Source organism: Cetorhinus maximus, chromosome 18, assembly GCF_964194155.1.
Source record: "Cetorhinus maximus chromosome 18, sCetMax3.hap1.1, whole genome shotgun sequence".
NCBI lineage: Eukaryota > Metazoa > Chordata > Chondrichthyes > Lamniformes > Cetorhinidae > Cetorhinus > Cetorhinus maximus.
In genome coordinates this window covers 7,252,797-7,264,929 of record NC_135896.1, presented here as the reverse complement: position 1 = coordinate 7,264,929, position 12,133 = coordinate 7,252,797, and the positions used below count along the sequence as shown (strand labels likewise).

Sequence of the window (12,133 nt, the reverse complement as noted above, 5' to 3'; positions counted from 1 at the left end):
TTTCCAGGTAATTCTGTTTTTGTTCTGGTTTTAAACAGTTGTCAGAAATCCTTTTGAAATGTTAATCAAGGATCTGCATTTTTTTCTCTTAGTCTATTGAAATGAGGTCAATCATTGTTCCTCCTGAAACCTGACTGAGATCAGCCAATTTAACACAGACTGGGCTTCAAACCTGGAGTCTTCCTTGTAACAAGATCTCATTCATTGAAATGATTGGATGAATAAATATTAATCAGTGCTGAACAAACGGAATGATTCTCCTAATTATATGACTTGTTTCCCCTGGTACAAGGGGCCACAGAACAATGCTTTGTGATTCTGCATGTGAGCTTGAAATGTGATTGAAGGTTGATGAGTTTGGCTGCCGGCAGCATTGCAAATGACCTTCTCAACGGACTGAAGGAGACCATCTACTTGAAACAATTTATCTCTCGTATTTTAAACTTGAATGCTAGAGGGATCCATTTGACTGCAGGGGCCAGTGAGAGATACCGTACTTCAACGGACATGGAAATCGGAGCAGGAATGGACCCTATGTCTCCTCATGTCTGCTCCACAACCAATAAGATCATGGCTGATCTGCTGCATGAACTTCACTTTCCCGCTCTATCCCCATGTCCCTTGACTCCCTTAATGCCCCAAAATTTATTGATTTCAGTCTTGAATATACTCATCAATGGAGCATCTACAGCTCTCTGTTGTAGAAAATTCCAAAGAGTTGTAATACTCTGAGTGATAATAGTTTTCCTCATCTAAGTCGTGAATGACCCGTCTCCTTATCCAGAAACTATGCCCCAAACTTTTAGACCGTCCAGCCAGGTGGAAACGGTCTGTTAGCACTTTCCTTGTCAAACCCTCTAAAGATGTATTTATTTCAATGGGAACAAGGAGAGAAAACGTCATCTCAGTGTCCTGGTCAAATATCGTGCTTCAATCCACGTCACCAAAATCTGCTCATTATCTCGTTGCCATGTGCGGGACCTTTAGCTGTGTGCAAAATGGCTGCTGTGTTTCCAACATTAGTGGCTACACTTTAAGAACACTCCATTGGCTGTAAACTTGAGACCCTGATGCCCAGTAGAACTTGTGGTTAGAACCCATCTTTGTGTCACCAATGGCACTGGCGAAAACTCACAGCTTGATATGCGTCTGGGTATCTCCTCACACTTTATCCAATTCTGAGATGTTGCCAAGACGGCTTCTGGTGCTGTTCATGAGGCCATTCCAGCATCCACTGAGCATCGGCTACGGTTGTAACACACTGTTTTGCTTGAGTCTCAGATATGGTCTTACGTGAGGGACAGTAGCATATCGATTGAGCAAGGTAAAGGCTTCTATTAATTAGATAGAACTCACGGCTTTAACAGAAAGATTGGGTCACGGAGAAAAACTTCACACAAGATTAAAATTACAGAGTTAAAACAGTCTTACAAAACATTCTCCCCCAAAAAGCCCACTTGGTCGAACACATAAGTAAACTACTTGGCAACAGCTCCCTTATAGATTTTTAACTATAAAAATCCAGTAATATTTATCCAAGGTAAAAGCTGCTGTCACTTTAGTAAAGTATACCACATGACTTCTCACACTCATCCACTCAGCTGTGGAAATCCAAAGGGAGTTCAGAAACAGACTGCTATCTGAAGACAAAGACTCTTCTGGATTGAAACTGGGTGGCTGCTTCAAATTCACTATTTCTCAGCACAGAGTTGGTCTCAGGACATCTCCCCCACACAGCCACCACAACTCAACTCAACATCTTTCCTTAAATATATTTTTTTTTCCTTTCATCTTAGACTTCATTGTCCTAAGCACCTCTTTGATCTCAACTTTTGCAATATATAAAATCTTTCATGTCTTCCTATTGCCTCCGCTTTTGGGTCAAATAATATGTAAAAACCTTCACAAAAACAGAATGAGCTGGAAAAACTCAGCAGGTCTGGCAGCATCGGCGGAGAAGAAAAGAGTCGACGTTTCAAGTCCTCATGACCCTTCAAAGGGTCATGAGGACTCGAAACGTCAACTCTTTTCTTCTCCGCCGATGCTGCCAGACCTGCTGAGTTTTTCCAACTAATTCTGTTTTTGTTTTGGATTTCCAGCATCCGCAGTAGTTTTTTGTTTTTATCTCTGTAATAACCTTCCCTTGTTTACTTATGAACCCTTTGTGAGTTGTAAAAGTCTCTTGTCACTTCTAAACTACCCTTTGAAATTTAATAGCTGAAAAGTCAAGTCCCTGCCTCTCACCTAATGCAAATTTTAAAATCCAACCTTTTTACTCGTACAATTAATTTCACCATAGCTTCTCATTACAAATGCATGCATCTAGCACCTTTACCTTTAATTTCACAGTTCCCCCAAACAAGCTGCCTTTTATAATCTCTCCCCAGTTTAATTAGTCATGGACATACACAGACTCAAACCCTTCTTTACAGAACACCACCATGTCCCTAAAAATATTAAAATAATAACATGCACCTTCACAACTGGAAGACCAGCGTGTTTCGGGCAGGCCAAAGAGCACCTTTCACCGAGTTGATGGTCCCCCTGCCACAGTTGATGTTTATCTTGATGTGCGTTCCTGGGAACAGCCCGTGGAGCACACCTATTTGTCCTTGAGCAGCTGGTGGTGAGCCATCTACAACTGAGTGGCTTGCTCAGCCATTCCAGAGGGCAGTTAAGAGTCAACAACATTACTGTGAGTGGATTTGGAGTAAGGATGGCAGATTTCTTCCTCAGAGGATTGTTAATGAATCAGATTTTTTTTAAATGATAATCGGTAGATTCATGATCATTATTAATGAAATTATCATTTGATTCCCGACTTATTAATTAACTGAAATAAAATCCTCACATTGCTGTGGTGGGTCTCCAGTAGGCTCAAGCAAAACACAATTAGGGATTGGGTTCTTTAATGGAAAATTTGTAACAAACACTGATCTGTTGAAAGCCATTACAGAAAGTCTTTTAGAAACAAGACATTGACCTCTTGATTTCCTATTAGGGCCCATATGCTCTTCAAAATGAAGGACATCTATCAATTATATGAAAGGCAACACTTTCATAACCTGCATTGGCAAATTGAAATAATGAATCTCTTTACCGACAGAGTGGTGAGAATATGGAACTTGCCACCACACGGAGTCTACTTGGACTTCCAGAAGGCCTTTGACAAGGTGCCGCACAGGAGGCTGCTCAGTAAGATAAGAGCCCATGGTGTTAGAGGCAAGGTACTAGCATGGATAGAAGATTGGCTGTCTTACAGGAGGCAGAGAGTGAGGATAAGGGGGTCCTTCTCAGGATGGCAGCCGGTGACTAGTGGAGTTCCGCAGGGGTCAGTGTTGGGACCACAACTTTTCACTTTATACATTAATGATCTAGATGAAGGAGCTGAGGGCGTCCTGGCTAAGTTTGCAGATGATACAAAGATAGGTGGAGGGACAGGTAATATTGAGGAGGCGGGGAGGCTGCAGAAGGATTTGGACAGGTTAGGAGAATGGGCAAAGAAGTGGCAGATGGAATACAATGTGGGGAAGTGTGAGGTCATGCACTTTGGTAGGAAGAATAGAGGCATAGACTATTTTCTAAATGGGGAGAGAATTCAGAAATCTGGAGTGCAAAGGGACTTGGGATTCCTAGTCCAGGATTCTCTTAAGGTTAACTTGCAGGTTGAGTCAGTAGTTAGGAAGGCAAATGCAATGTTGGCATTTATTTCGAGAGGACTAGAATATAAAAGCAGGGATGTGCTGCTGAGGCTTTATAAGGCTCTGGTCAGACCACATTTAGAATATTGTGAGCAATTTTGGGCCCTGTATTTCAGGAAGGATGTTCTGGCCCTGGAGAGGGTCCAGAGGAGGTTCATGAGAACGATCCCAGGAATGAAAGGCTTAACATATAAGGAACGTTTGAGGTCTCTGGGTCTATACTCGATGGAGTTTAGAAGGATGAGGGGGGATCTGATTGAAACTTACAGAATACTGAAAGGCCTGGATAGAGTGGACGTGGGGAAGATGTTTCCATTAGTAGGAGAGACTAGGACCCGAGGGCACAGCCTCAGAGTAAAAGGAAGACCTTTTAGAACAGAGATGAGGAGAAACCTCTTTAGCCAGAGAGTGGTGAATCTATGGAATTCATTGCCACAGAAGGCTGTGGAGGCCAGGTCATTGAGTGTATTTAAGAGCGAGATAGATAGGTTCTTGATTGGTAAGGGGATCAAAGGTTACGGGGAGAAGGCGGGAGAATGGGGTTGAGAAACTTATCAGCCATGATTGAATGGCGGAGCAGACTCGATGGGCCGAATGGCCTAATTTCTGCTCCTATGTCTTATGGTCTTATGGAGTGGTTGAGGTGAATACCAGAGACATATTTAAGGGGAAGTCGGATAAACACACCAGGAAGAAAGGAATGAAAAGAAAGTCTTGCATTTCAATAGCATCTTTCACCATCTCAGGATTACCCAAAGTGCTTTGTAGCTAGTGAGGTACTGTTGAAGTGTAGACTGTTGGAATGTGGGAAACCCAGCAGCCAATTTGCACGCAGCAAGCTCCCACAAACAACAATGTGATTCTAAGGAGATAATCTATTTTAGCGATGATTTTGGAGGGATAGATATTGGGCAGGACAAATGAAGGACATGTTTACGAGGTGAGATGAAACAGGGTGGGAGTAGACTTGTCTGGAGCATGGACCAGTTGGGCCGAATGGTCTTTTTCTGTCCTGAACATACTCATGTCATTCTGTGGCATAGTTAAGCTTCTTTAGGTGATGTTAGCCAGAATACTAAAAAGAGAAGAAAGAAAGACTTGCATTTATATAGCACCTGTCACAGCCATTGGATGTCCCAAAGCACTTTACAGCCAATGAAGTCACCGTTGTGATGTAGGAAACGCAGTAGCCAATATACACACAGCATACGGGGGAGGTGGTGGCCTAGTGCTTTGTCACTGGACTAGTAATTGAGGGGTAAAAACTGACCAGGTAACAGGGGAGAACTCCCCCCACCCCCATCCCCTTCAATAGCAGGACCTTTTTACATTCACCTGAGCGGGCAGATGGGGCCTCAGTTTAACATCTCATCCAATAAACAGCAACTCTGACAGAGCAGCGCTCCCTCAGTACTGCCCTGATTCTTGTGCTCAAGCTCTGAGAGTGGGATTTGAACCCAGGACCTTGTAACGCAGAAGCAAGTGTGCTACCAACTGAACTACAACCGGTATCAGACTGCAGCAACTGCTGACAAAAAAAAAACCCACCTCTTTATCAAATGGCACCACCTGAAGACACATAAAAAGCTGCAAATAGACAGCGTGATATGGATCAGCTTCAGAAATGGGTAAAAGTAGTTTTATGTTTTGCGTGTAGATTCTACATCAGGACTCATTAGCAATCTGACAGTCTCGGTGCGGCTTGTAGCTATTACAGTTCTTTTACACGAGGCAGGCTGCTCAGTAGCTGAAGCATCCATTTAATGACAGTGGAAGTCAGAACACTAACGGAGTGTAGAGCACCAAGCCCTCGGGCCTTTAGATTTTCCATGACAACGGTGGCAATTTGCTTTTGAAAACAAGGTCTAATCACTCCAAAACGATCTTGTCAAGGAGTTGGTAAAGCTTCAGCTCATTGAGCGCAATAAGTTATCTGTTAGCTCCCTCTTATCTAATCTCTTACTGATAAAATGATTCCATTGGTTTTTCCTGTGAAGACTCGCTGGCAGTTGAACTTTACTGTGTTCACAGACAGTCTGAGCTCCTTCTTTCCCATCCAAGTAAGGCAATGGCAGCACAGACCCCGGAGGTCTGGCCAAATGCTCTGGAGACATGAGTTCAAATCCCACCATGGCAACTAGGGAGTTCAAATTCAGTTTGATAAATAAATCTGGAATTAAAAGTTAGCTCAGTAGTTGGAACTGCTGGATTGTCATTTAAAAACCCGTCTGATTCACTAATGCCCTCTTTACGAGAAGGAAACTGCCGTTCTTGTCTGGCCTGGCCTGGCCTATATGTGATTCCAAACCCACGACAATGTGGTTGACTCTAAAATGACCCTAGCAAGCTGCTCCATTCACAAGAAAACAGCTATGAAAAGGTATAATAATAAAACTGAATTACCCAGCATTGATCTCGGACATTGGCACACCCAGCCCTGTCGACTCTGTAAATTCCTCCTCACTTAACCTCTGGGGGCTTGTGCCAGGGAGCGCTGACCCACAGACTAGCCACGCTACAGCTTGACATAGTTCATACTCACAGAATCATACCTAACAATGTCTAAGGCACCACCGTCACTTGGTATATCCTATCTCACTGGCAGGACAGGCCCACCAGTGGTGGCAGAACAGTGGTATAAATTCAGGAGCAAATGTCCCCTGGGAGTCCTCAACATTGACTCCAGACCCCATGGCATCAGGTTAAACATGGGCAAGGAAACCTCCTGCTGATTACCACCAACCACTCCCCCCCAACCCCCATCAGCTGATGAATCGGTGCTGCCCCATGTTGAACACCACTTGGAAGAAGCACTGAGGGTGGAAAGGGCACAGAATGTACTCTGGGTGGGGGACTTCAATGTCCATCACCAAGAGTGGCTCGGTAGCACCAATACTAACTGAGCTGGCTGAGCCCTAAAGGACATAGCTGCTAGACTGGGTCTGCGGCAGGTGGTGAGGGAACCAACAAGTGGGAAAAACCTACCTGACCTCATCCTCACTAACCTGTCAAGGATACATCTGTCTAAGACAGTATTGATAGAAGTGACCACTGCACATTTCTTGTGAAGACAAAGTCTTGTCTTCATACTGAGGGATACACTACAGCTGCAGAACTGTATTCAACCACAATCTGTAACATCATGGCCCAGCATATCCCTCAATCTACCATTGCCATCAAGCCAGGAGATCAACACTGGTTCAATGAGGAGTGCAGGAGGAGCAGCACCAGACATACCTAAAAATGAGATGCCAACCTGGTGAAGCTAAGCACAGGACTATTTGTATTCTAGACAACCACCTACAAGTTCCCCACCAAGCCATACACCTACCTGACTTGGAAATATATCGCCTTTCCTTCACTGTCACTGGGTCAAAACCCTCGAACTCGCTCGCTAATAGCACTGTGGGTGTACCTACACCACACGGGCCACAGCTAGGGTTGCCAATCCTTTGGGAATTACCAGGAGCCTACCGGATGTGGCATCAATCTCCCAGCGGCAATTAAAAGCAATCTGGGAGATTTTAAAATGTGTCACATGACTCATGCAGAAGCTGTCAGAGATTCTAGCTCATCAAAGCTGATTGGTTACTTGGCAGCATGATGACATGAAACACAATCACATAACCCAGTATTGACGCGTATGTGAGCCGCCCTCATGAATGCGCTGTTGCCTGCCTCCCCACCACACTGAGCCTCGAGGTAGTAAAAGGAGCGAGAGCTGCAGCCTGCTGCCTTCCCAACACAGAGAGATAAAAGCGGTGAATTGTAGAGAGGGATTTAGCCCGAGCTGATTTTTTTTTTATTAAATGAAATTATTGTGCAAATTGGTGAGAATTTGTACAGGAAGATTTAGCTGGTGCGAAATGGGCTTTTACACCGATAGAAGCCTCGGTGTGTTTTCCTCTCTTGCACCCCCTTAGTACCCATTTGCGCCTCGACGCTGACTTTCCATGACATCATTTCCGCCAACATCTCCCAGAACATGTCCAGCCAGAGTTGGCAACCTTAACTGCAGCGGTTCAGGGAGGCAGGTCACCACCACCACCTTCTCAAGGACAATTGGGGGATGGGTAATAAATGCTGGCCTTTTGGCCTAGTGACAGCCACATTTCATGAATTAATCTTTTTTTTAAAAAAAAGCCAGTACTCCAATTCTCAACTCTTCCCTATTCTCCTATCGCACACGCTCAACAGCACCCCTGCAGGCTCCGTGGGAGAATACATTACTTACTGTTCTTTTGAAGCATATCTTCACACACCCACACACTTGCATTGCCAACAAGCCCTAGTGGGGACTTGAACCCAGAGGTAGGATCACTATCACTGTCCCACAAGACCTCCTACTTACCACCTACTGTGATATTGGACCATGGAGATAAATAGAAAAAGGACCTGCCTTTATATAGCCACACCATCAGGATATGGTTCACAGCCAATGAGGTACTTTTAGATTAATGAAGAAAAGCAAATTCCTGGAAGTAGCAGAATGATAATGGTCAGATAATGTGTTTTGATGATTGAGAGATAACATTTGGTGAGGACGCAAGGAATAACTCCCCGACTTTTCAATGAAATGTTGCTTGTTTGATCTTTTGCACCCGTCTAACAACAGCCAACAGACCTTCAGTTTAGCATCTCATCAGAAACACGGCACCTCCAGCATTGCAGCACTCCCTCAGTACTACCCTGGAGTTTCAGCCACAACTTTGTGCTCCAGTCCCTCGAGTGGGGCCTGAACCCACAACCTTCGAACTCAGAAACAAGAGCACTACCCACAGACTTTTCAATTTTGGGTGTCAGTTGATCAGTTTGGTTTTTGTGCTGCACTTGTCAGGAAATGATTCAGAAATTGAAACAACTCTGGAAAGTTCTGCGAATTTAACCCTTTCCTTCACCGTCCATTTCTTTTTAACAGAGAGCCAATGTTGTCCTGTCTTGCCGCTCACTGGGTAGTGCTTTTTGTCTCTGAGTCAGATGGTTGCGAGGTTGAATGCAAACCCAGAGACTCGAATCTGTAATCCTGTAAGGCTGAAACCCTACTGCATACTGAGGGCAGCTGCACGGTGGACGGTGCCACCTCCCTGATGAGATGTTAAATCGAGGCCCTGCCTGCTCTCTCAGGCGGGGGACAAAACATCCTACGGTGTTATGTGAAGAAAATCGGGGAATCCTCCCTGCTATCCGGAGCCGATATTTATTCTTCAACCGACATTGGTTCAAAACAATGGCCATTTCACAATGTGGTTTGTGGGATCTTTCTGTGCACAAATTGGCGGCTGTGTCTCCTGCATTACAACAGTGGCTGCACTTCAAAAAGCGTTTCATTGGCTGTAAAGTGTTTTAAGAGACGTCCTGAGGTTGTGAAAGGTGCTATATGAGTCCAGGTCTTTCTCTGGTGTGCCCATGCCCTGTCCAGCAGCTAAATTTGGTCATCTATTTTGCGTGATTTGTTTCTGTTCCAGGTTTTGGGATGACCACGCCAGCGACCGTGAGCGGGAAGGTTTTCCTGATATTCTACGGCCTGGTCGGCTGCGCGGCCACCATCCTCTTCTTCAACCTCTTCCTGGAGCGGCTGATAACGGTCCTGGCCTACATCCTGAAGACCTGCCACGAGAGGCAGCTGAGGCGGAACGGAGTCCTGCCCCAGGAAAACTGCCCGGAACTGGGGAACACCGGCGAGGTGGACAGCCTGGCAGGCTGGAAGCCCTCCGTCTATTATGTAATGTTGATCCTGGGCCTGGCCGCCATTGCCATTTCCTGCTGTGCCTCAGCCATGTACACCCCGGTCGAAGGCTGGAGCTACCTGGACTCCATCTACTTTTGCTTTGTGGCCTTTAGCACCATAGGCTTTGGTGATCTGGTGAGCAGCCAGAACACGAGGTACGATTACCAGGGGGTTTATCGGTTTGGCAATTTCCTGTTCATCCTGATGGGGGTGTGTTGTATTTATTCTCTGTTTAACGTTATATCCATCGTCATAAAGCAGTTCCTCAACTGGAGCCTGAGGAGACTGGAATGCAGGTGCTGCCTCAGGTGCCAAAGGAAGCTGTTCAGGCCGGGGAGGAATGCCGTGGTTCCCGGGGTCACCGGCGGCAGGCGGAAGATCTCCATCGAGACGGACGCCTTTAACGAGAGTGAGGTGGTGGACGGGCGAAGGCTGTCCGGTGAGATGATCTCCATGAGGGACTTCCTGGCCGCCAACAAGGTCTCACTGGCCATCATGCAGAAGCAGCTGTTGGAGACAGCGAATGGGCACCCCAGGCCCAGTGGCCACGCTCCCCGTCACAACGGCTTCTCCGAGGGAGTGGGGGCTCTGGCTATCATGAACAATCGGCTGGCAGAGACCAGCGTGGATAGATGAGCTTTTCACAAGTGACTGCACAATGTGGATCCAACCACAGCCCTTGAATAAGCCTTAATGACTAATGCACTCTTTTATATAAAAAAAATTAAATATTTCTGGATGATTCTGTTTGGTGGTGAACTTTGACCTTCTCTGGTACTCAACTTTGACCTATCGCTGACAAAGCGCAAGGGGAGTGGGGGAGGTAATGGGCATAGATATTGCTCAGGCAACCAGTGCACAGCTAAGACGTAACACCCCCACCTCTTTGACATGATGGAACAAGGTTGCGAGTTCTCTTTGATGGCTATACCCAGTGTGTAAACTGACCGGTGTCATATTGCATCAGAGGGTCCCTGGTTCAATGTCCAGCTTCTGTAAAATATGATGGATTGGGCTCACCACTCCTCAGTCAGGGGCCCGTAGCCAATTCCCAACCTCTCATCTGCCACATTTGTTGGGGGTGGGTGGGGGGGGGTGCGGTCAGTATTGATGCTTGGAAACCAATTGGCAGAGCATACCACCCAACCACCAATACCCATGGGCCAACCCGTGGACAGGCAGTGTTTTGAGGAGTCAGTTCGTTAATAGCGGGCACCCTGACACAGCTCTCCAGGTTGAAGCCTCCCGATATCAGGCCAGGGGTATGAATGGGGGAAGGGAGGCAGCAGCGAGATGGGGTCAGATAAGTTGTCAACTCTGCTTGGTCGGATTTCAGGTTCCCTCACATAATCTCCTGTCGACAATCGTCCCTCCCCGACTGTCTCACCACACACACACACACACACATACACACGTGTGAGCACAGACACACACACACACACACACACACGTGTGAGCACAGACACACACACACACACACACATACACACACACACATACACAGACACACACATCCATGTACACAGACACATGCACACATCATATGCCCACACTCAAGGTGACCCATCTTCCTTGGAAGGTGGATAAATTCCTCATTACACAGTTGGATGATTCTTGACAGTGAGCTAAACATCCTTTTTGTCCACATGTGTGCATGTGTCTATGTGCATGTGTGCATGCATGTGTACTTCTGTGTATGTGGAAATGTGCATGTGTGTATCCTTGTGTGTCTGCACAAGTGTGTTCTTGTGTGCAGAATTTATTGGTTCCAGTGGTGGACCCATCCACTCCCATGCCCTTCTGCCCCATTATTTGTTTCCCCACCTAACAGCCCACTCCTGCGGTGGTGGTGGGGGGTGGGGGGAGGGGGTATTAAATTCCGCCGTGTGTACACGTGTGTATTTGTGTACTCGATTGCATGAGTGTGTGTGACTTGTGTGTGTATACATGTGCACTTGTGTGCATGCCTGTGTGTGTGTATTTCTGTGCCTACATGTGTACTTATATGCACACCTGTGTGTGTATTTGTATGCATCTGTACTTGTGTACCAGTGTGCTTGGTTGTGTTTGTGGTGTGTGTGTTTGTGGTGTGTGTGCTTTAGTGTGTGAGGACATTCGGTAAGGACAAAACTAAATGAGTTCTGATAATCCTCACAGCAAAGAGGAGAGCACATGAGGAGAAAAGATATAGCTCATTCCCTAACTTGAATCTTTTGGGAATAATGATGTTTTTAGGATTGTGAAAAGCTTAGATGGATTGAAAATGTGGTGTGAGGCCAAAGGGAAGTAAATTAGCTCTTAAGATAATGTGCCGCTCTCAAACGCACCCATCATTGGACATTTGGCATTTCCCTATTGAGATCTCTGCTTTATCAGAATGGTCAAGTTTCACATTTGATTTAATTACTATCAACTCCCCTAAGCCCATCAGATGTTGTAAATCAAATCTCTGCAGAGTTGGGTCAATCCACTGTGAGCACAAATTCTACTGAATTGTCTTGAAGGAGCAAGGAGAATGAGTTGGGCACCAAGGGGAATGAGTTGGGCACCATTTTCTCTAGTGAGCGATCTCCATGGCAAAGAAACTTGGCATTTCTGTGGCGCTCTTCACAACCTCAAGGTGTCTTACATGCATTTTACTTGTGAAGTCTGGTCACTGTTTTAATGTAAGAACCTGGCAGCCAATTTGTGCACAGCAAGCTCC

General features: G+C 45.9%; 1 protein-coding gene across 1 annotated transcript; it reads left to right on the top strand.

Moving 5' to 3' along the window:
* Positions 1 to 1,114: 1,114 nt before the first annotated feature.
* Positions 1,115 to 10,164, top strand: kcnk13a (potassium channel, subfamily K, member 13a). Its single transcript, XM_078563395.1, has 2 exons — positions 1,115 to 1,253; positions 9,167 to 10,164. The coding sequence occupies exons 1-2, from the start codon at positions 1,115 to 1,117 to the stop codon at positions 10,063 to 10,065; spliced, it is 1,038 nt and encodes a 345-aa protein (XP_078419521.1). The 3' UTR covers positions 10,066 to 10,164.
* The last annotated feature ends 1,969 nt before the right edge of the window (positions 10,165 to 12,133 follow it).